Source organism: Homarus americanus, unplaced genomic scaffold, assembly GCF_018991925.1.
Source record: "Homarus americanus isolate GMGI-L3 unplaced genomic scaffold, GMGI_Hamer_2.0 scaffold4896, whole genome shotgun sequence".
NCBI lineage: Eukaryota > Metazoa > Arthropoda > Malacostraca > Decapoda > Nephropidae > Homarus > Homarus americanus.
Genome location: NW_024749657.1, coordinates 1,332,575 through 1,359,491, shown reverse-complemented (window position 1 = coordinate 1,359,491; position 26,917 = coordinate 1,332,575). Strand labels below are relative to the sequence as shown.

The following is a 26,917-nucleotide window of genomic DNA, read 5'->3' as shown; positions in this document are numbered from 1 at the left end:
AAGGAATTTATTTTTGTCTGGCCAGTAGGCATTATGAGAAGGAAAGTAGCTGTTTATGTAATGTAGAACTAAAATACGTTTTGTACAATATCCAACCGTTACTGTATTTTTGATGTAGTATGTACAATATTTAGTGTTTTTATTAAATCAGTTTTGGAAGAGTTTATTTGTGTTTTTTGGCCTCTGGAACCTAATTATTTTCATATAAATACCCTGTACTGTATAATTCGCAATTTGATAATTAATTCACGATGTTTTCTGGTACCTAACCCGCGAATTATTGCAACTCCACTTTATCATTAGATTAGGTGGCACTTGGGAGCTGTGAAGGTCAGTTAACTTTTAACACAGTTCCTGGTCATGGTGTGAGACATGCTAACTCATACAGCTTATTGCCTCACCCTCCCTTCTGTATTAGTTGGCTTAAGTACATGACTTGCTTGACCCATAGCACAAGTTGTAAATGAGGGATAGCTCCTAAAAGTTCACATTATAACCAAGCATGGAAAAGGTAATTCTGTTCCCTCTCTTAGGGCGCTGATACGACTAGAGCCAAGTGGAATTGGTCTTGTACCCTAGTACTGTATGTAAGAATTGGCAAAGGCTCATGCAGCTCATGCATGTACTGTAGAGAGGATTCCAATTTTCTTTTCTAGAATTTACATCTAATTTTAGGAACCCTGGATTTTTATACAGCTTAGGCAGCACCTCTAGACATATTGGCTGTATATGAGTTGCCTGATCTCTGCTTGGTTGTGAAATTGGAATATATATATATATATATATATATATATATATATATATATATATATATATATATATATATATATATATATATATATATATATATATATATATATATATATATATATATATATAAATCACTGTAGGTGTGGCGTGATCTGGGTATATGCTGATAACCACAAGGAAAGAAGAAAACACAAAGTTCCCAAGCGCTTTCGTGTAATTCACATCTTCAGGGGTGAGTACAGACTAGAGAGAGAAATACAAATCAAGGTGTATATATACAGAGGAGGGTAAGACCAGGTCCACAATGGTCAGGTATTAGGTAATGACCCTACTAATCTTTAAATAGCACACAACGGTTGGTGGTCAGGTCAGATGGTCAGGTGACCAGGCCTTCTCACCTGGTCACAAATCTTCTTAATTACAAAATTGTCCAGCTTGTACATGCCGTTACTCAAATTCATGTTGAATGCTTCGGTATGTTTAATAAGACTAGATTCTATGATGTTCCTACTATCAATTGAATTACATGGTAATATTGAGGAGGCATTATCAGTATTGATGTAATTCAGTGTATATATATATATATATATATATATATATATATATATATTGTGATAATCCTGATAATCCTTTCTTTTGGAAACAAATTTTACTTTTAATATATACATAGTTGTATAAAAGGTATTAAGAATTATATGCCAAAGGCATTGGTTATTGGTGCTGCAGTTTCAATAATGTCTCGCTTAACATTTTATATTACTAAAACTGTGTCTTAAGAAATGGATCAACTCAAAGAAATAAATAATGCTTTTGTATATTGTTTGTCTAAAATGCATCTTGGTAAAAAGTTTATAACCTTTTGTGATAGTGATAATTCCCATGAAAGATTCTCCTTTTGTTTTCAGTGCATATAAAGTTTTAACCCTCTGTTTGTGAGAATGTGCCCTTTTATTATTTTTAAGTGATGTAAATGTATTTTTGTAGGTAAATTGTATATAATTGTGTATGCATTTGTTTATTGTAATTGTACTAGTACTCTTATTTCATTTCCAATGGAAATTTAAAATGATTAATGTCCAGGATACTTTTATCACCATAGGCATACCAGTGTGCTGATTTTGTTGTTGTTGAGTCATGTAGTTGTTTGTAGCCAATATGATAAATTAAATCAGTCTTGTAGAGTCTAACCTTGTATCACTGTAGTTTGCAGTTTACTGTATAATTTGTTTAATTTGAGTTTTTTTTTTTTATAAATGTAAATTGATATTTAAGTTAAGCATGAGCAACCTTTAATATATCCCATTGCTTTCCAGACCAATCTAAATAGCTTTGTATGTGGCTTTTATCTTCCAAACAGGAGTCTCCCCAGTGAACTCCACGAATAACTCCAACTCTTCCTTCATCAACAACAACCTCAACAACAACACCACCACCACCACCACCACCACCACCACCACCACCACCACCACCATCACCAATCCTTTCGCTACACCTGGCCTCGCGCCCTCATCTTTTGCAGGTGTGAATCCATTCAGCGCTCCCAGCCCTCCGAATCCCTTCCAAGCTCAACAGGCCCCCAAACCTTCCATGAATCAGCTAAGATCTACCGGCATTGCGGGTACAGGCTTGTCGGGATTGCCCCCATCCAACGCTGGTGCTCCTGCTCAGACCACTGGTTCATCCCCTGGACCATGGGGCTCCCCTCAGCCGTCCATTGGGTTTGGAATGGCCCCTGCTGCTGCCTCCCAAGATGAAAATCCCTTCCTTTTATAATATTACCAACCCTTCAATAGTTGTGTTCACTTACTGTCACCACAATGCATTGTCAGCATTATTTTACTTTGTTTTATAATTAATGATGAAGCAACTCTAAATTTTATATCCAAGTTGTAAATAAGTTATTAGATGTATTGTTTATATCACACTTGTTTATACAGGGTCTCTGTTTCTTCTTTATTCGTCTTATGCTTCCCGTCACGAGGGTTTTATTTATACAGTACTGAGTTTGAGTGGAACCTCAGAAACACCAGTGATATGCCCATAAATTTGTCCTCATTTTATGGTAGTTTTCCTAACTTACTATTCAAACTCTTGTGCAAATATATCTCCAAAGAGTTTGTTTTAGGTAAAAGTATGCAATATTGTCACTACTATTTATTACAATTAGGTGTACTGTACTTTTATAGCAGGTCCAAAAGTAGATTTTAAGGGAAATAACTTATTTATATTGTAAATTTTCCCAATGTTAAGTTTATTTTAATGGTTAAACAAATAATTCCATTATTTGATATCCCGTTCATTGCTTTCAACTGACCCAAAAAGTTACTGCAAAGACTGACATTTCTGTGAGGCATCATTTTTTCCCTCTCTGTTCTTTTCATTTTATACTGAACTTGTGACAGTTATGTAACATATTCAGTGTTGAGGGATACTAAAAAATGAGAAACTTGGTAACCAGGAAGTTGTGGGACTGTAGATAAAAAGAATGGGAAAATGGTAATGGCAAACTGTTCAGCGAAAATGCAAATGGAACAATTATTAAAAAGTATTTGGAAATACAAGTAGTACATTTATTAAAAGTATTTGAAAATAGTAAGTTTATTATAAGTATTTGGAAATGGAAGTTTATTAAAAGTATTTGGAAATAGTAAGTTTCCACAGTAGGTTTGGAAAGTAATTCTTAAAGGGAATTTATACATTTCTTTTAAACCATTTGTTGACTTATTAAATAGCATCGTGGTGCATTGTTCATTTTATGAGTAACTGAATAAAATGTATGTTAAATGAGTAGGAAATAATATTCATGTATGATTTCTTTTTTATTGTATTTCTTAGGCAAAGTTTAGAACAAATTGTGGTTTATATTCTTATTATGAATAAACATGTGATTACACTCAGCATGAAATGAGAATAGGCAAACACTGAATCATCTGTTGCTTCACTGCTTGCCTTACAATGTGCACCATTTTTGGGATAGTTTCTTTAGGGAAACAAAGTGATGTCTTTTTATGCAGCTCATAAATATATATCATCTTTTTTAATTGAATATATTACTGCAATCTAATGAATTAGTTTGGGTATTTACATCTAAGTTAACAGATGGGCTGAACAGAGATTGCCTTAAAAATGTTGAGATGTATTGCCAGTACCAGATTAAGCATAAAGATAAGGCTATATACCTAACCAAATGGAGCTTTGTATTTAGCTGGCTGACAATAGTTTTATTCTAACATGAACACTCACACCTCATAATATCAGAATTGACTTTAACACTTGTCTAATCAGTGACAATGAGCCTTTGGTATATTTTTTTCACAAGGATAATTTTCTAAAACTGACATTAGTAGAGTAAATAGTGTTGACACATCAGTTGTTATGCCAAACTCTAGTTTTTATGTTGAAAACATTTTTTCCTTAATAATAACATATTTCAAAATTCTTACCAGTAGCCTCGCAACTGAAAGCTGTAAATGGTAGTTTGAGAATGATACCCTGCCATCTTGCCTTATTCTGTTGTCAAGGTAAGGTCTTTTTCTTGAAATGCCTTTATGATTGTTTTTGCCTTGACACAACAGAAGTAATGGCCATGGTAATAATCCTTCAAGCTCCTCCAGAATGTTATATTTAGGGTTGTGGCAAGCATGAGAAAATGGATACTTATTTTCTGTTACTTATCCAATTGAAAATTAAGTGATAATGTACCTTGTAATTTTGAGTAGATAAAGAGAAGAGCCCAACCTCATATTGTACATTTCTGTCTTAATTGTGAGATCATTTTGGGTGTCTTCAAGAAATTATACAGACTATAGTGAATTGCAAATAATGGTGCTACTGTCTCTGTTTTCAGTTGCTTCATTTGCAGTTGTCTAACTTAAATATAGGGTATGTACTAGTGATTTATCTTTTTCATTATTATTATTATTATTTTCTTATTTCAAGTTTAACTTACCACATGTGTACCGTGATATGAGAGTTCTATAGCATATTTATCAAAACAAATACAGTTGCTACATTGGTAATGAAAAGTAATATTAATGGGCTTGATGAATAAGCTCTCTGTGTGCAATAAGGGGAGAATTTCTTTCATGGTATGTGGTACTCCACCATCTGACATAGTGATTTGACTTGACACTACCATAGTCATCTCATTATTTATATTTTTTGTTCAAATGTCTCAGTAATCTAATCATGCTGATGCTAAAAAATTTTTTTTTTTTTTTTTTTAGAAAGTAATATATTACAAAAGTTTTATTTATAAATTTTATTGAATAGATATGTTGGTTGTAGGTAGGTATTGAAAATTTTAATATTTATATTAGTGTGTAAATTCAGTTCAAGGAATAAAAGAAGGACTATTAAGTAGAATATGAAAAAAATGGAATGTTAAAGTTATAATTTGCCTGGAATAGAGAGACAAGTGGATATCACCAGACCTTGGCAATTGCTGACTATCATATTGTTAGTTTTGTTCTAGATCTGTATTATGAATCCTGACAGAATAAGATTCAAAGTCTTACAATTTAGAAGAAAATTTTCCACTACTTCTCTAGAAGAGTTGTTTAATATCAGCAATAGTAGACAATTTTAAGTTTCTCGTTGTGATTCACTTCTCCAACCACTGAACTAAATTCCTTTTAAAAGTCATTAATGTAAAGGTAAATATAAGTTAGAATTTTTATCAGCTTCTACTTTCAGTGTTTTGTAAGCAATAATTGCATGATGTTAAATTTATATTAAGTTAAAATAACTTCTTCGAAGACATACTTTGAACAAGGGTACAGTTTGGGTATCAAGAGAAATAAATATTTTGCCTGATACACTCCGTCTATTTTTGGCACGTTAAAACTAATATACTGTAAATGGTTTCCCCTTGTGTAATGAGAATGGCCAGCCCAAGGGCCACCTAGGCGTGAATTTGTTTAAGGTGTAGAAGCTGTCGCCAACACAACAACCACACCCCAAGTTAACGAGTTTCATGACCCATTGTCAAGGAATAAGCCAAGACCTGCCAACTGCACTGGCTAACCATTACCCCGAAACATGATACGCAAATCGATTAACATCCAGGTTCTCAATTACTACTGGGTAGACAGAGGCAAATGGCATAAAGAAACTTGCCCATAGTTTCGCCCTGCCCGGGGATCGAACCCGGGTCTGCTCGCTTGCGAGGTGAGAATGCTGACCATTACACCACAGGCCTTGGGGTTCTTAGAAAATGAAAACATTGGCTAAATGAAAAAAAATATATATAATATAAAAATTTAATTTGGTTTAGTACAAAATAAGGGGTTAGGGACTGGAAGCCACCCAAAATTTACCAAACAAAGCTTAAAATGTTTATTTACTCAGTCAAGATACATACTGTACAGTATTCTGGTACTCAATGGAAAATAGAGGGAGTATACAAAAACAAAGCAAATTATATACCACGTTAAAGAAGAAACTAACACAGTAGTCCATGGGACATGATGCGTCTGACCGCCCCAGTAGTACTGAGTGGGGGTGCATATGTTAGCCACCAAATGTTAACAAAATAGGAAGATATATATATATATATATATATATATATATATATATATATATATATAATTTTTTTTTTGGGGGGGGGGGTGAGTAAAATAAATCCACCCCAGATAGTATAGACATAGGAACCATAGCATCGTGGTGGTTGTGATTTTGTATTATATATGGGATAGCTTCCACAGTCACTACAGAGTGTAGATAAAAAAACATTTTAATTTTCAAGAAACAATAACTTAATCAAGCTTTATTTATAAATCTATTATTACTAATACAGTACAGTACTTGGGCTAAACATTACATCAGTGACTGGCAATCAGTTAATAGTACATCTTTCATTGTTTACTCAAAGTGCTGTTAACCTTCCAAACTTAATGTCTTATGTTTAATTAAAATTCAGTGGTCATTCTTGCATATATCCGCCTAGCTTCTATGGCCATCTGTGGCATGGGTCTGTGTGTGGAGTCATTATCAACTCACACATGAATATAACAACAAAGTGTACCTGTATAGTACTGTACTGTATTTTACATTTATAAACAACTAGCATATCGAGATGGTCTTCATATGCTTAGGATAAGTAATTTACACTGCAATTACCTCAATTAATACTACAGTAGTTTTATACGTGAAAATTTATTGATCGGGTTATGCATATTAATTGACTTTACAATCGGGAGACTGCAAGAGTTAACTTTAAACAATAACTACAGGTATAATGCAGTCAATAATCATACCCCAAGCATTTGAGTTTACTGTATGTGGTATAACATGTAATATTAATTATGGTAACTTTGGTAGTGTGGTAATAAAGGAAGCATGACTAAGAGATGTAGCTTTATTCCTGATGTTTCATCACTTTTTAAAAGTAGTAACAAACTGTCAGGAACAAAACTCCATCTCTTAGTTGTGTTTCCTTCACTACCAGCTGTCCACTATGAACAATATTCATAAAGCAATTTTGTTGAAATATATTTTTGTCACCAGAGTAGAACTTAGCATGGTTAACAATATACAATGTATCTATCTAAAGTGAATGAGGTCACAATTATCTAATTGTTTACTGTTTTTATATAAATTAAAAATTAACGTTCGGTAAAGAAAAGGCAAAAATATTTACCTGCTGTGTGAGGATGAAATATTTCAGGGGATGTACAGTACTCTCAATGACACCAACACCAGTTGTAAACACATTAGGAATATGAGACATTAGTCTGGTTTACATCATGTTTGACATGGCAACAGGATTCTACTTACTATTTATATTTACAATAAAGCCTAAAACAAACCATTATATAAGACATTATAATAACAATTACAAAACTTCACAGCTGTAAAAGTTTCAACCAAAGCCAAGAGTTATGCAGGTTATAATAAGTTAATGAAGGTGATGTGATGCTTCACACCAAATAACACGAGTAAAACCTACAAATACTATTTTGTGTAGATATTCCTATTGAAATTATTACCAAAGTTAGCTTACTGACATGAGTGTCTGCTTGAACTTTTCCAGTGGGGGGGGGGGCGGGTTTGCTCCCCTGCACTATGAACCCTGAGTTAAAGTGCTCAGTAGGAAAAATTTCCCCCCTTTTTTTTTATTGTTTTTCAAAGTTAAGTTTAAGTTAGGTTAGGTTTGATAAAGTTAGGTTGGATTTGGTAACCTTAATATTTATATTTTATCATTTTTTCCTAACATATCAGTTTTCAGACTGCATGATGAGTTTCGTGCATCAAATTTATATGAATACAGTACAGTACATCAAGATAGGGTTACAGGAAACAATTACCTACTGTATATTGCATACTGTACAATAATTATAAACATCTTTGCTTTGTAGATACAATCATACAGATTAACACCATCTACTAACAACAGGAACATGCATATGTTTAAAACATATGCTTAGTGGGGGTCTGCCCATATTGTCACCAACCTGTTTCGTCACTGTGTTCATTCCCATCAATATATACGTACACGAAAATAACTGTTGCTTGGGATAGAAAATAATAAAAAACACAAAGACAATTTATTAAAGACCAAAATAAATAATAATAAAAATGACGTTAATATGCCTGCAATCATCTCGCTGCTTGGTGGTTTATGCGCTGGTGCCAAATCACCTTGGATTGTTCTGTATTTTGTTTATTTACCAATGTTTTAATCATTTTCTTTATTAAATAATTAATATTCATGTGTAATAATAACACAATACTTCTCAAGTCGTCTGTATACATGTGTAATTTCTATTTGTGTAAAATAATAATTTACAATTTGTCAATAATACCAGCGACTGTTAGCGGTGACGAAACGGATTTGATATTGATACAGAAATGGGGTTTTGGTGACGAAGTGGAATGGTGAAGATATGGAGTGTATCCCCTTAGTGTACATAGGCTGCATCTAAAGTATAATAGCTCGATATAAACAATGAATGGCCGTCTTGATGGATATTGCAAGTCAATATCAGTCCCATTCATTGACAACTGGGACAACTTCTACGGCAGAAGGGACCTTTATGCTAGGGATGGGGTGGCAACCCTGGCTGGTTCTCTCGAGAGGGCAGTTCAAAAGATGTCGAAGTCTTTAAACTGTTAAGAGAACATATGAGCACGGGGGTGGAGGAGACTGCAGTGGGAGCGGGTAAACAAAGTGAAAGGTTACAGGGAAATAGTGCGAGGAATTATGAAAAACTAAATTAGGCAGGGAGTTAAAACCTAAACGCGACAAATAGAGGACTCAAAATACAACTAACTTAAATGTCTACTACGCAAACAGTTGAAGTATGAGAAACAAAATAGATGAAATCAGGGCGTTGGCATGTACCGAAAAAATTGATATAATAGCATTCACCGAAACATGGATAAACCTAGACTCACGTACCGGGTACCTGTCGAATACCAAATTGCAGGTTACAAATTATTCCATACCGATAGGCAGATTAGGAAACAAGGCGGAGTAGCAATCTATGTCAGGGATAATCTGAAGTGTGAAATAAATAAGGTAATAAAAACAGAATGGAATACAGAAACAATTTGGATAGAACTAATCGATGGTAAAGAAAAATTAATCACAGGAGTAATATATAGACCTCCTAATCTTGATCAGAGTTAATGAATGACTTATTTGGGATGAAATGCGCAGGGCTTCCATACATAGCAAAGTCTGTATACTAGGCGACTTTAACTTTAGCCAAATAGATTGGATTGACCTTACGGGTAACTCAGAATCAGAGGATTTTCTTGAAACAATCCAGGACTGTTTCCTAAACCAACATATAACTGAACCCACCCGGGGTAATAATATACTCGATTTAGTTCTGTCAAACAGAGAAAACCTCATTAGTAATGTCGAGGTAGGGAACGAACTTGCTAAAAGCGATCACAAAGAAATTAGATTCCAGTTAGAATTTCAGGACAGCCGCAAGGAAAATTCCACTATACTGTACAATAGTCCCACATTTCAGAAGGGCAAACATTGATAGTTTGAAGAGGCAGCTAAGAGAAGGGGTATCACGGTTGGGGGTGAACTACATGACCTCACATGAGGTGACCTCTCTCAATGTACCCACAGAGGGCGACCTCACCTTACCGGGAGACCTGATAACGAGATCTGAGGTTGCCGAGTTCCACAACAATTTAAATAATGAGTTACTTAATGCACAAAGGCAGAACATACCATACAGAAAACTTAGATCAAACAACAATGACCCTAAATGGATAAATAATTATTTAAAGAATATTATTGGACAAAGGAAGGCTTTAGGTAGGAGAATAAATCGTGATGAAGTCTACCTCCGAGATAATTATAAGGTATTGGCCAGTAGGGTTAAGACCGAGATAAGAAAAGCCAAGAGGAATAATGAACTGAAGATAGAAAGGGATGTGAAGGCAAACCCCAAGGGATTCTATCAAATATATCAAACTAAAATACGAGAAAAGATTGGACCAATACAGTCAGATACCGGCGAGCTAACTGATAACGAAAGAGAAATAAGCAGTAATCTGAATAAATATTTTTCAACAGTTTTCACCACCGAAAATTTAAACATGATACCCGAGGCACCGACTCTATATAGAGATAGCGAAGAAAATAAATTAAGCGAGATAGTAGTGACTAGTAATGATGTTAGTAAGCAAATAGACAAACTAAAGCCAAATAAGTCACCAGGTCCCGATGAGATATTTGCCAGAGTATTAAAGGAATGTAAAGAAAAGCTTAGTATGCCCTTAGCAAAGTTGTTTACCATCCTTAAAAACGGGTGTAGTACCAGAATCCTGGAGGATAGCAAATGTAATACCGATTTTCAAGAAGGGAGATAGATCACTATCCTCTAACTACCGACCAATCGGTCTTAGCATCAATTGTAGCCAAATTACTGGAAGCAATCATTTCAAACTCTATTCGAAATCACCTGGAGAAGCACAAGTTGATCAATGATTCCCAACATGGCTTCACAAGCGGGCATTCATGTCTAACTAATCTATTAACATTCTTTTCATCTGTTTTCGAATCGGTGGACAGAGTACCCCACGAAAGACTGATAAGAAAAGTGGAGGCTCATGGCATTAAAGGAGATATTCTAAAATGGATTAGGGCGTCGTTACAGGACAGGAAACAGCGAGTGAGCCTTAACAACACTAAATCCCATTGGAGCAACGTCACTAGTGGAGTTCCCCAAGGCTCAATATGCGGACCATTATTATTTATTATATACATAAACGACAGATATCGGCGTAGACAGCAACATAAGTAAAAATTTGCTGATGACACTAAAATAGGGCGTGTAATTAAATTTGACGATGACTCCGCAAAATTACAGGAAGATCTAAACAAATTTTGTGAATGGTCTAAAAATTTGCAGATGAGATTCAATGTGGACAAATGTAAAGTACCTGTACTCAGTATCGGAATTGTAAACAGGGATACCAGATGAACAACAATGTTATTGAGAAATCCGACTGCGAGAAAGATTTAGGAGTAATGATAAGTAGGATTCTTAATCCAAGTAAACAATGTGTATTTGCTTGAAACAAAGGCTAATAGAGTACTTGGGTTCATACAAAGGAGTGTTAGTTACAAGACTAGCGAGGTCATCTTAAAACTATATCTTGCACTTGTGAGACCCCACTTGGATTACGCAGTTCAATTCCGGTCACCGTATTACAGAATGGATATAGAATCCTTGGAAAGAATTCAGAGAAGATTGACAAGACTAATCCCAGGCATTAGGAACCTTGAGTACAGATACAGGTTAAAGCATCTTAATTTGCACTCCCTGGAGAGATGTAGAGTGAGGGGCGATATGATCAAGGTTTATAAATGGAAGTCAGGGCTAAAGAAAGGGGACATTACAAAGGTACTCAAACTATCCAACCAGGAGCAAACTCATAAGAATGGTTTTAAATTAGACAAATTTAGATTAAGGCGCGAAATAGGTAAATATTGGTTTGGAAATAGAATAGTGGGTGAGTGGAACAAGTTACCAAATATCATCATTAACTCGAATACACTGGCTAGCTTCAAACACAGGTTGGATGGACATATGAGCAATAAGGGTTGGGTGTAAATGGGACTGCCCAGTATGGGCCAATAGGCCTGCTGCAGTTTCCTCCATCCTTTTGTTCCTATGTTCTTATAAAAGCTGTGTTTGTGGACTGCATCATGCCAATACTATTTACACAACAGGGTTGGAACTTGGAGACTTGGAATTAGTACATACAAAATAACAGAACAAAAATCATGAATATCGTGTTAGATAAATGGGGAAGTATAAAGAAAACATTTAACATTCTTTACTTCTTATTCTGTATTAACAAAGAGCTACTGCGGAATAAAAGCTGGAAGCATCTTGGATCATGTCCATATTTCTCAATTTCTTTTTGAATGAGTTCTTGTTTTTCTCACAAATCCTTGTTTAATGAACACTCATCATGCATCATGATCTTTACCAGGTTTTACCCCTCTCATTGTGTTGAACGACCTCTCCACTGTACTTATTGTCAGTGCAACAATATTTGTTTAATAGAAGGAAACAGAGCAGTGGGTTTGAGGAAATCATCTTCTGAGACCAAATTTCAAACCATTTGTAGTGGGTGAAGTAAATACAGGCCCAAATTTTGCTTAGTTTCAGCAAATCGATGAAGTCCAAATATACTGTACATAGACTGATCTATGAAAATATTCTTCTATAGTTGAACCATTGGCATTCAAATGGTGTTTCTGTCAACCACACTGTCTAGGAAAGGTTAGCTCACTGTCCAGCTAGGCTACATGGTACACTACAGTACAGTATATCTAAAACTGCCAACTGATCTAAAATCATGGAACCAAGACACTAGTTCACTGTCTTGGTATAAAATATAAAATCACAGAGCTGTGACACATACAACTTGATCATGGTACCACTGCAAAATCACATAAATGTCTTTTGAACAAATAAATTTTACTCTTATCCTCTTCACCACTGATCGGCTCGTTAGCTGCTTGGGCGATCGGTCACATCTCTGTTACGCACTGTTGGCAAGTACTGCATGCACCGGCTCCTGAATGTACCTGTACCTGCTCCAGTGTTGGTCAAGTCTGGTCTTGAAAGAGTTCACAATCGGTGCTGTCACAACACACTCTGGCAGATTGTTCCAAGAGTTCACAACTCTCACTCCGAAAAAGTTTGCCCTCACAGTTTTCTGGACTTGCGTCTCCTTCATTATTGAGCTGTGACCCCTTGTGGGGCGAGCGTCCGCCAGCTCCAAGTAAGGACACTCGACTGAGTAGTGCCCCTTGAGATGCTTATACACTTCAGTTAGGTCGCCCCTTGCCCGTCTGTAGTATAAGCTAGGCAAGTTCAGGTGCTCCAATCTCTCAGGGTAGTTGAGGCGCTGAAGCGCAGGCACCAGTCTGGTGGCCCTCCTTTAAACATTTTCAACCAACTGACAGTCCTTACTATATCACGGGGACCAGATGTGGAAGCACTTCACTCTTGAAAATCGTTACGAGGGACGGACCGTCTAGATATCTGAACGACCTTCTTATAAGACCTAATAATTTATTTGCCCGATTTACCTTCTTCTTACAATGGCCCGAGAACTTCAGCTCATTGTCAACATACACACCTAGGTCCTTCTCACATTCAGTCTCAAATGGTGCAGTTTCTTCATCCCGTTGGGACATTGATATGCCTCCTTACCATTGGTACGCCCCAGATGCATCCATTTACACTTCGCGACATTGAATCTCAGCAGCCATTTCTTCTACCATTCTTGGAGTTCACAGAGATCCTTCTGCAGCTCTTCACAGTCCGCTTGGTTCTTGAATTCCCGAAATAACTTGACGTCATCCGCAAACATTTGTATGGAGGAGTGTACAGCGTCAGGCATGTCATTTATGAAACAAACAAACAAAAGTGGGCCCAATATACTGCCCTGTGGTACCCCGCTTGTGACAGGTACAGATGATGATTTCATGCCATTAATCATCACACACTGCTTGCGGTCATGTAGAAAGTCTTCTACCCACGCTAGGACATTTCCCCAAATTCCATACCCTTCCAGTTTGATTTTCAGCCTTTCGTGGGTTACACTGTCGAAAGCCTTGGCAAAATCTAGGTAAATATTGTCGATATTACCACCCCGTTCCACAACATGGGTCCAAATATCCAATACCTTGAGCATAAAACTGTGTTGGCAATCCTTTACAAGGTTGTTTTGTAGTAGATGATCCATGGCGGCATCTCTGATAATACTCTCAAGTACTTTACATATTATGCTGGTCAGGCTCACCGGTCTACAGTTGTTCATGGAGTGACGATCGCCCTTCATGAAGATAGGACTCGCATAAGCCATTTTCCAATCACTGGGGACCTTTTGTTCATCCAGGCATTTACAGAACAGGATCTTCAGGGGCTCGGCAAGCTCGTTTCACAACTCTTTTAGCATTCTGGGATGCAACATGTCAGGGCCGGGACTCTTATGGACCTTTAGCTTTGACAGTTCATTTCTTTTACCCTCTTCTGTGAACACAATGTGGGTCAGTGCTGTGTTGAACCGTCTGTCCTCAAACGCAGGAAGGTTAATCGCTTCCTCTCTTGTGAACACCAAGGAAAAGAAGCTGTTTAATGCCTCAGCTTTATCCTGGTCAGAATCTGCATAACTTCCATTTTCAAGCCTCAGGTCTGATACTCCTACTCGTGTTTTTAATTTCAACTTTGCATAGCGATAAAACGCCTTTGGGTTTGACTTGACCTCGCTTGCAACCAGCCTTAGCAAGCCAACAAAGGGGCGGTGGTCCGTCACCAGAATGAGGTTCGGGCAGCCAAGGAGGAACAGCCTGGCCTTGCGCAGGCACCATACCACCCCCAGGGCCTCCCCTTCTACTGCAGCGTAGCCGGCCTCGGCCGTGCTCAGATGTTGGCTACCGCACAGGGCAAACCGCCACCCTCCCCTGCAACAGAAGGGCGTCTCTGGCGAGGCACAGACACAGTATTGTTGCAGGACGACGAAGCCGATGCCCTCCCTGCTCCAATCCGTGACAGCTGCCGTAGGCCTGGATTTGTCGTAGTACGCCAAGCCGTCCCTGGCCAACTGACAGATGGTGTCCTAGGCCTGGCGAAACTTGAGCCACAGCTGGTCGTCCCAATACACCCACTTGCCCACTGGCTTCTTGAGGAGCTCACGGAAGGGCTCCATCACAGGTGCAGTGGCAAGGAAGGGAGCCACCTGGTTAACCAGGCCATGCCAGGACCTGATGTCAGTGATTGATGGCTGATCAGGCATGGGGAAGTCCTTGATGGCTGACAGACATTGGGCAGTGGGCTGGTAGAGGTCCCACCCCAGGAGGAAACACACAAACTCGGCTTCTCTCCTGCAGAACAAGAACTTTTCTGGTTTCAGCGTGATACCTGTGCGAGCGCAGGTCTCCAGAAAATCGTAGGTGTGCTAGAACGCCCCCTTCACACTGGAGTCATAGAAGAGAGTGTCATCCACGCACTTGTACTTGCGGGGCACATCCTGAATAGCGTCGTCAAACCTCTTGGTGTAGGCATCTGACACTGAACAATGTCCCATGGGCGTCCTGCAGTATCGAAAACGGCCCCACGGCGTGATGAATGTGGTCAGGCGTCTATTCTCCTCCTCCAACTCCACCTGATGACATCCCCAGAAGGCGTCAGCGACGGTTTTGAATGAGTGCACTGGCTCCCCGGACACCATGTCGAATGGTGCAGGTGTGTGGTGCGTCTCCATGAGACAGCTTGCATTGAGGCGATGGAAGTCTACAGTGCGCCGGTCTGACCGTTTTTCTTGGCCACCACGACCATCCTGGCGCACCACTCCGTAGCCTCACCAGCAGGCACTGGATGGATGACGCCTCTCCTGAAGTCCTCCTCCAACTGGGCCTTCACCTCCGCTTCCCAGTGTTTCGGAACGGGAGCAGGTGTGTGACAGGCGTAGGGGGTCATGCCGGGCGTCAGGTTCATACAGTGAGGGGGACCAGTCATGACTGGCAGTGGGGACCTGCTGGTGTTGAATGTGGTGGATGAAAAGTGCGTGAGCAGCCATGCCTCCAACCTGGCCACATTCATCTCCAAAGGAAGCAAGGGCATCTCAACTGGCCTAGGAGGGACACGACTGCTCCCAGGTCCAGGGTTCGGAGGTAGGTCGTCGGCAGTGTGCTGCCCCCCTCCATCGCCCACGGCAGCCACAGCACGCCCATAGGAGCGGGAGTCGACAGGCACCAAGTTGAGGCACTGCAAGCCTCCAATGACAGGTAGAGGGCCTTGGCAGTCTGCACGAAATAGACCTGGACGGTGGACCCCTCGCCCACACTGAGGCGGCAGGGGGCGGACCCCAGACACTTGAGCTGTTTGTTCACCACATCCCTCAGGCTATTACGGGCCCGAAGTTGCCCCGGACACAAACCGATGTCCTGGAGCAGGGATGGCCCTGCCCCACACACCATAGCACCCGTGTCAACCACAGCCAGCACAGGGGTGGCGGGGGAATTGCCCCCAGCCTGAGTCATGAACACTTGTAACCTGGGGTGGCAGGATAGCTGGGCTGTTGCCACTGTGACAGCACCTGACACATCCACAGAAGCACTTAGGGCTGTCTTACTCCTACAACACCTTTTGAAGTGACCAACCTTAGAGCAATTGCGACATGTGGCCCCACTTGCAGGGCAGTTGCTTTTGCCGGAGGATTGTGTCATGCCACAGTGCGCGCGACTGGGGTGTCCAGGTCGGGCGGCAGTTACCTCAGACTCACCCGTGACGTCATCACCTACTGCCGCTGCCTCCATGGCTGTTCCCGCCACTGCCTGGCCAGACGTTCGACACAATACACCAGCATCTCTCACTGCTGCCTCAAATAACATACACTTGTTTCTTAGCAATTCAACACTATTATAACTCAAGTATCCCTGGAAAATTTCCATTTTCAACACTGGGTTACTCAGGCCCACCATAACTTTACGTAATAGCATGTACTCAGAGAGTTCATTATCACAGGTGGGACATTTAAATTCACACTCCACTGCCTCTGCGAAGCATCTTTGAAAGTACCTTTTCATTGGCTCCTCTTCACCTTGTTTGCAAATAACGCCAAGTTATTTCGGGAAATCAAGAACCAAGCGGACTGTGAAGAGCTGCAGAAGGACCTCTGTGGGCTCCAAGAATGGTCGAAGAAATGGCTGCTGAGATTCAGTGTCACGAAGTGTAAGAGGATGCACCTGGGGCATACCAACGGTAAGGAGGCGTATCATATGTCCCAACGTGATAAAGAAACTGCACTATTTGAGACTGGATGTGAGAAGGACCTAGGTGTGTATGTTGACAATGAGCTGAAGTTCTCGGGCCATTGCGAGAAGAAGGTAAATTGGGCAAATAAATTATTGGGTTTTATAAGAAGGTCGTTCAGATATCTAGACAGTCCGTCCCTCGTAACGATCTTCAAGAGTGAAGTGCTTCCCCATTTGGAGTACTGTCACCCCATCTGGTCCCCGAGATATGCTAGGGACTGTCAGTTGGTTGAAAATGTCCAAAGGAGGGCCACCAGACTGGTGCCTGCACTTCGGCACCTCAGCTACCCTGAGAGATTGGAGCGCCTGAACTTGCCTAGCTTATACTACAGACGGGCAAGGGGTGTCCTAATTGAGGTGTATAAGCATCTCAGGGGACACTACTCAGTCGAGTGTCCTTACTTGGAGCTGGCGGACGCTCGCCCCACAAGGGGTCACAGCTCAAGACTGAAGAAGCCGCAAGTCCAGAAAACTGTGAGGACAAACTTTTTCGGAGTGAGAGTTGTGAACTCTTGGAACAATCTACCAGAGAGTGTTTTGACGGCACCGAGTGTGAGCTCTTTCAAGACAAGACTTGATCAACACTGGAGCAGGTTCAGGTACATTCAGGAGCAGGTGCATGCCCAGTACTTGCCAACAGTGCGTAAAAGAGACGTGACCGATCGCCCAAGCGGCTAACGAGTCGATCAGTGGTGAAGAGGATAAAATTAAGTAAAGTACAGCGAGTGCTGTGAAGGCACCGAGTCCGAGTGTAAGCTCGTTCGAGTCTAGACTCTGGAACAACACTGTTTAGTTTTTAGTTTAACAAATTTATTGGCAAAGCTTGTAGTACAGTTTGCCTATTCTGAGTAAATCAGTCAGGTCTTGACACTGAGGGCTGGTATTACTTCTCACTGCCACGCAGGACAGAGGTTCACACACTGGACTGGAGCAGGCCCAGAACTTCAGGCAGACACGTTCAGAACCCGGTTCATGCCCAGTACTTGCCAACAGAGACGTGACCGATCGCTCAAGCGGTTAACGAGCTGATCAATGGCAAAGAAGATAAATTAAAGTACATGGCTCAGGGCTCAGGGGGTTATAGGATGGTGATCAAGAGTTCAGGGGCTCGGGGTTCAGGGACTCGGGTCGGGGTGGTTGTGTCAGACGTGAGGGGACTCGGGAAGGGAATTGTTTACCTCAGATTTTTTATGTAGTTCACCGTGGAGGATTGGCTCTTAAAGCCCTAATAGTTTACCTTTATTCACTATTGTGTGTGTTATTGTGACTCCGCAGCAGAAGTTGAGCTGTTCTTTGACGGTTTACTGACCAGAAGAGGTAAATACTGTCCTAAATTTGCCATTAATTGAAGTTGGCAGCTTTGGCTTGTTTTGGATGCTTTCTTATTAGTAGACTTTCTCCACTAATAAACTCTCTACTATTACACTATCTCCACTAATACACTATCTCCACTAATAGGCTTTCTCCACCAATACACTATCTCCACTAATAGACTATCTCCACTAATAGGCTTTCTCTACTAATACACTATCTCCACTAATACACTTTTTTCACTAATAGGTTATCTGGTTAACGTGTAGATTAATGCTGCCAACGATATTAGCAAGAACACACTGCTTTCCCACCATAATATTTGTTAATTGCTAGTGACTTCTCTTCTGGGGAAGTGTTTCTTTTTTATAAATTATACTATAGTACCGTCGGCGAGCCATGGGAAGGGGAGTGTGCAGTGTGCGGGTCGTCTGAATCGCATTACCATGTTATATAATACATGACCCAACTCTGAAAAAATAGTGTTAGTTTAAATAAGGATAAGTTAAATACTGACAACATTATACAGTCCGTAGTTTTGACAATTCTAAGACACTTTTCTTAAATGGCATTTCTGGCGCAAATTACGTTTAAGCGAGATAATTACCAGGTTAGGTTAAGGTCTAGGTTTGGTTAGGTTATTAAAAAAATGGGTAAATTTGCATTGTCACACCGTTCACTTTTAGAAAGTAAAAAATATATTTTTCTAGTGTATCTGTGTGTGTTTAGACCGAATATGACCTTCATTTCTGGCGGAGGGAGCCACGAATTACCCAAAAGTACCCAAAAGTATAGCAAATAAGGGTAAAATCTTAACGAATATCTGTTATACATACACAAAACATGTTTAATAATATTTTTAGTGTAATTTTGTAAAAATAATTTGTAAGATGAAATAATAAACAGCGAAAAACTTTCAGTATTGGCGAACGCTAACCTAACCTAACGAAAAGTAAATCCTACGGCTATGTTAAATACCCCAAAGTAACAGAAACATCGGTAATTATATCTCCATTTTGGATAGGTGCCTCTTTGGAATTTCCGTTTTTCGCTGTTTATTATTTCATTATTTTGACTACATTTGAATGAAAACATTATTAATCAGATTTTATTGATGTAAAACATATATTCGTTAAGATTTTACCCTGATTTCATATACTTTTGGGAACTTTTGGGTACATTTGGGTACTTTTGGGTAATTCGTCGGACCGCTGGTGGAAATTAGCCATTTTTTTTTTCGTTTGACGTTTTCCACAAAAAAAAAGTGGCTAAGTGACTAAAAAATACACACAAAAAACTAGAAAAACAAAAACCAAACCTAACCTAACTTAACTGACTCACCATATGATGGAATCACCTATTTCTTACCTTATTGGCCTGATTGCTGACGTTGATTCTCACTTAGCCGGTGGTATAGGCGGGCAGCTTCTTCCAAGAATTTATGAAGGACATTACCAGAAGAATCATGAATGAATATACAGGTAGTTCTGCTATAACGCGATAATTGTGTTCTTGTAAAATATCGTGTTATAGAAAATCGCGTAATAGAAATAACAGGGCTCATGGAGAAAATAGGGTTAGGTGCAGATTACTCGAAATCGAAAAAATTTAGTAGTTAGCCTAACACAAAGGATAGCACAGTCTAAATAAATGTTACATTCATATCTAATAATGAAATCATACAGTAATTGTAACACTTTACCTTGAAAAAATATGAATGTAACTTGATGGGGGAGAAGGGTGATTTTGAGGTTGATAACATCGAGCTTCTCTTCAAGTGTTATATCCTTTCTTTTACGATAATCACCGGGAATTCTATCATCAGAACGCTTTTTGGAGATATTCTTCTTTACCATAATCACAGTTAATACCACAAAATTGGAGAAATAGTAAGCAAAAATCGCGTTATAGCAAACAAGCGTTCGCGTTATACAAATATTGTTCCGAATTCATAAATCGCGTTAGAGCAAATTCGCGTTATCAAAACACGCGTTATAGCAGAACTCACTGTACTGTATATCTTGCTATGTATTGCTTTAGGAATTGTTTCCGGATACCAGGCCTTTTAATCCACTCCTTTAAGTCACGCCAAACCCTCTCAATTGTTTGTGTGTGTGTATCTGGCTGGGCTGGATCTATAAAATTTTCAGTGATTAATCATGTGGTGTTCGTAACCATGATCACAAACTTTTTTATATGCAGGCCAAGAATCACTGTATATAATAGAACCAGGCCAGATATATTTCAAAATTAGAGGCACTAAAGTTTCCCGGTCACGCTTCTCATGTAACGGCTCGAGCAATGGAATCACAAACTTAATTTTTGAGACTCTTTCGGTCCCCCCCAAAGATCCACACTTGGCTTAAGATGCGTCCACGTTCGTATTTCCTAAGAACAATTAGAGTCTCGTCAATTTCAACAGCAATTCCAGGCCCTCCAATAGGTTGTTGATTTTCAAACCAGAATTGCGTTACTTCACTACAGGAACTCCGCCAGTTTACAGACGTATTAGTTGACAGTTTCAAGCACTCAATTACGGTCTTGTGGTCCCAAAGGCAAGACAACCAATGATTGATAAATAAAAGTAACTTCCATGGCTGAAAACGACACCTCTCTAGAAATGTTCCCTTATAATCACTGATAGTGTACGAACACCTCGATCTCTTCTTTTTCTTTGAGACAAGGAACGTGTTATGACAACGCCACATATGTTGTTCTTTGCGGTAATTACATTCAGTCTTGCACGTAGGACACTTTACTGATTTTGGAAGAACACCGTGGGAACGAAAAAATGTGATAGTTTCTTCTTTTTTTCCCAAAAACTCACAGTCAACTCCATATAAGTGAAGTTTCACCCATTGCAGACTTCCATGGTGGGAACCAATTTTGAATTTCGAAATATGAGAGACCAAAAATAATACACTACAGTACTCGAATTTGATTGGCCAAAAATGCCGCGAATTAAACCCCAAATCATTTTAATTGGTTTCAAAATAAAAAACGTTTTTGATTGGCCGCATGACGTGTACGGGAACGCATGTGCGTGATGATTTATGAAGGAGACGCGAAAGAGACGCAGTGTTGGAGGAGAGGCAGACGATAATGGCAGAAGGTTAATGGAAGAAAATAGAGAAAATTTTGGATAAGCTATCTCCGTTATTATACATTTCCCCCGGTAATGCAATAGATGAAAATTATCTTATAATTAGACGTCTTATTCGAATATAATAATAGATTAGTGGTAGGAATGAACTGTGTGTAAAAGCAATAATACCAAAAATAGCACAAATTACGAGTATCCTCTATAAAACAGTGAAATTGCATCTTTTTTATAATCATTTACTATGCAATATAACTGGCGGGTCAGTTGTCAATAATTACATTAACATTTTATTATGTATGAAAATTTACTTTTCACTTGGTGCCACTAAATTAATCTCGAATTTGATACAGTTGTAATCGGTAATTTTGGCAATTCTAAGACACTTTTCTTCAGTGGCATTTCTGGTGCAAATTACGTTTAAGCGAGGTATTTAACATTTTATTATGTATGTTTGTACGTGGCAGTACACACCCAGAACATCGAACGACTGTGGAGCCCCCGGTTAGGTGAAATTCAAAATGTTTTTTCGATGGTTTTTGATATGTTTTGAACACTTTTAACCTTAATTTTTATAGCAAATTTCTAGATTATGAGATGGGAGGGGGGCTTATCCCCAAAACTATTGATTTGCGCTGAAAGGAAGGTCAAATTCGTTCATAGCACATTAAAAACCATCGGAAAAACATAGTTTCAACTTTGATTTCGTATAGTGGCAACAAATGAAAATTTACCATAGACTTTCTCTACTCATAGACTATCTCCGCTAACCCCTTCACTATGGGGACGCTAAATTTAATAATTAGTAATGTATGAGAACACCACTACCACCAGAAGGAGTTGTTTAGTAGTTGCTAACACTTACTTATATATTGAGTCTTATATAGGGAGAAAGAGAAAAAACTGTGATATTGATTTAGTTTTGGTCATCCAGGAATTTAAGTTAGGCTAGATATATATAGTTCCTGGGTTCTGTGGCTAGGTTAGGTTAGGTTTTTTAATAGCGTTTCTGTCGGAAATTTACATTTTTCAATTATCTTAACCATTAAAATTACCAACAATATTACTTGTTCAAAGTGGGCTTTGAAGTAGAGGGGAAAATGTGAGGTAAAATACTTAAAAGAACAAACAAACCTGACCTAATCTTTCATAACTTGTAAAAATGTTAAGAATTGCTTTCCAGCTTATCTCCCTCCTCATCTGAACACCGAAAACAACACCATCTCACAGAAAACAACACCATCTCACAGAAAACAACACCATCTCACAGAAAACAACACCATCTCACAGAAAACAACACCATCTCACAGAAAACAACACCATCTCACAGAAAACAACACCATCCCACAGAAAACAACACCATCACACAGTAAACAACACCATCTCACAGAAAACAACACCATCTCAGAAAACAACACCATCTCACAGAAAACAACACCATCTCAGAAAACAACACCATCTCACAGAAAACAACACCATCTCACAGTAAACAACACCATCTCACAGAAAACAACACCATCTCACAGAAAACAACACCAGAAAACAACACCATCACAGAAAACAACACCATCTCACAGACAGAAAACAACACCATCTCACAGAAAACAACACCATCTCACAGAAAACAACACCATCCACAGAAAACAACACCATCTCTCACAGAAAACAACACCACAGAAAACAACACCATCTCACAGAAAACAACACCATCTCACAGAAAACAACACCATCTCACAGAAAACAACACCATCGCACAGTAAACAACACCATCTCACAGTAAACAACACCATCTCACAGAAAACAACACCATCTCACAGAAAACAACACCATCTCACAGAAAACAACACCATCTCACAGAAAACAACACCATCTCACAGAAAACAACACCATCTCACAGAAAACAACACCATCGCACAGTAAACAACACCATCTCACAGAAAACAACACCATCGCACAGTAAACAACACCATCTCACAGAAAACAACACCATCTCACAGAAAACAACACCATCTCACAGAAAACAACACCATCTCACAGAAAACAACACCATCTCTACAGTAAACAACACCATCTCACAGAAAACAACACCATCTCACAGAAAACAACACCATCCCACAGAAAACAACACCATCTCACAGAAAACAACACCATCTCACAGAAAACAACACCATCTCACAGAAAACAACACCATCTCACAGAAAACAACACCATCTCACAGAAAACAACACCATCTCACAGAAAACAACACCATCTCACAGTAAACAACACCATCTCACAGAAAACAACACCATCGCACAGTAAACACCATCATCACACAGTAAACAACACCATCTCACAGTAAACAACACCATCGCACAGAAAACAACACCATCGCACAGTAAAGAACACCATCGCACAGAAAACAACACCATCTCACAGAAAACAACACCATCGCACAGTAAAGAACACCATCGCACAGTAAAGAACACCATCGCACAGTAAACAACACCATCGCACAGAAAACAACACCATCGCACAGTAAAGAACACCATCGCACAGTAAAGAACACCATCGCATAGAAAACAACACCATCGCAGATAAACAACACCATCACACGGTAAACAACACCATCTCACAGTAAACAACAACATCTCAGAAAACAACACCATCACAGATAAACAACACTATCACAGTAAACAACACCATCACACAGTAAACAACACCATCGCACGGTAAACAACACCATCGCACAGTAAACAACAACATCGCACAGTAAACAACACCCTCGCACAGTAAGAACACCATCTCACAGAAAACAACACCATCGCACAGTAAACAACACCATCCTGATAAAACAACACCATCACACAGTAAACAACACCATCACACAGTAAACAACACCATCGCACAGTAAACAACACCATCTCAGAAAACAACACCATCGCACAGTAAACAACACCATCTCACAGAAAACAACACCATCGCAGTAAAACAACCACGCAGAAAACAACACCATCACACAGTAAACAACACCATCGCACAGTAAACAACATCATCGCACAGAAAAACAACACCATCGCACAGTGAAGAACACCATCACACAGAAAACAACACCATCGCACAGTAAATAACACCATCGCACAGTAAAGAACACCATCACACGAAAACAACACCATCGCTAAGAAAACAACACCATCGCTCGAAAACAACACCATCAGCACAGTAAACAACACCATCGCACAGTAAAGAACACCATCACACAGAAAACAACACCATCGCTGAAAACAACACCATCGCACAGAAAACAACACATCGCAGATAAATAACACCATCAGCACAGTAAAGAACACCATCGTCAGAGAAACAACACCATCGCAAGAAAACAACGCCATTGCTCGATAAAGAACACCATCGCACAGAAAACAACACCATCGCACAGAAAACAACACCATCGCACGTAAAGAACACCATCGTACAGAAAACAACACCATCGCTCGATAAAGACACCATCGCACGAAAACAACACCATCGCTGAAAACAACACCATCGCACAGAAAACAACACCATCGCACAGTGAAGAACACCATCACACAGAAAACAACACCATTGCAGATAAATAACACCATCGCACAGTAAAGAACACCATCACACAGAAAACAACACCATCGCAGAAAACAACACCATCGCACAGAAAACAACACCATCGCACGGTAAACAACACCATCGCACGGTAAAGAACACCATCACACAGAAAACAACACCATCGCACAGAAAAAACAACACCATCGCTCGAAAACAACACCATCGCTGATAAATAACACCATCGCACAGTAAAGAACACCATCGTTACAGAGAAAACAACACCATCACATAGAAAACAACACATTGCTCATAAAAAACACCATCGCAGAAAACAACCATCGCACAGAAAACAACACCACCACAGAAAACAACACCATCGCATATAAAAACACCATCGTGCAGAAAACAACACCATCGCTCAGTAAAAAACACCATCACAGAAAACAACACCATCGCTGAAAACAAACACCATCGCACAGTAAAGAACACCACGCAGCACAGTAAAAGAACACCATCGCACAGAAAACAACACTCGCTGAAAACAACACCATCGCAGAAAACAACACCATCGCACAGTAAAGAACACCATCGCATTGGTAAACAACTCCATCGCACAGAAAACAACACCATCCTGAAAACAACACCATCGCACAGTAAAGAACACCATCGCACGATAAAAAAACACCATCTACAGAAAACAACACATCGCACGAAAACAACACCATCGCAGATAAAGAACACCATCGCAGTAACAACACCATCGCTCGATAAACAACACCATCGCACAGTAAAGAACACCATCGCACGAAAACAACACCATCGCACAAAAACAACACCATCCACAGAAAGAACACCTTCGCAGTAAAGAACACCATCGCTAAAACCATACATCGCACAGAAAACAACACCATCGCACAGAAAACAACACCATCGCACAGTAAACAACACCATCGCACAGTAAAGAACACCATCGCACAGTAAACAACACCATCGCACAGAAACAACACCATCGCACAGAAAACAACACCATCTTGATAAAAAAACACCATCGCAGATAAAAGAACACCATCCATAAAACAACACCATCGCTGAAAACAACACCATCGCACAGTAAACAACACCATCGCACAGTAAAGAACACCATCGCACAGTAAAGAACACCATCGCAGCAGAAAACAACATCATCACACACAGTAAACAACACCATCTCACAGAAAACAACATCATCACACAGTAAACAACACCATCTCACAGAAAACAACACCATCGCACAGTAAACAACACCATCGCACAGTAAAGAACACCATCGCACAGTAAAGAACACCATCGTATAGAAAACAACACCATCGCACAGTAATAACACCATTGCTCAGTAAAGAACACCATCGCACAGTAAAGAACACCATCGCACAGTAAAGAACACCATCGCACAGAAAACAACACCATCGCACAGAAAACAACAACACCATCGCACAGTAAAGAACACCATCGCACAGAAAACAACACCATCGCACAGTAAAGAACACCATCGCACAGTAAAGAACACCATCGCAGGAAAACAACACCATCGCACAGAAAACAACACCATCGCACAGTAAAGAACACCACGCACAGTAAAGAACACCATCGCACAGAAAACAACACCATCGCACAGTAAAGAACACCATCGCACAGAAAACAACACCATCTCACAGAAAACAACACCATCGCACAGAAAACAACACCATCGCACAGTAAAGAACACCATCGCATGTAAAGAACACCATCGCACAGTAAACAACACCATCGCACAGAAAACAACACCATCGCACAGTAAAGAACACCATCGCACAGTAAAGAACACCATCGCATAGAAAACAACACCATCGCACGGTAAATGCCAAAAC

The 26,917-nt window shown here is 39.6% G+C and overlaps 1 protein-coding gene across 17 annotated transcripts in view; it reads left to right on the top strand.

Moving 5' to 3' along the window:
• LOC121853429 (epsin-1-like) overlaps positions 1–6,292 on the top strand; it is a 129,867-nt gene extending 123,575 nt beyond the window's left edge. For 16 of the 17 annotated variants that reach the window (XM_042347547.1, XM_042347546.1, XM_042347548.1 and 13 more), the window contains one exon: positions 2,108–6,292. In XM_042347547.1, coding sequence (XP_042203481.1) covers positions 2,108–2,523 — 416 coding nt within the window. In that variant the 3' untranslated portion in view covers positions 2,524–6,292. The remainder of the gene's footprint in view (positions 1–2,107) is intronic. The other variant, XM_042347549.1, reaches the window with a different exon arrangement.
• Positions 6,293–26,917: the final 20,625 nt, after the last annotated feature.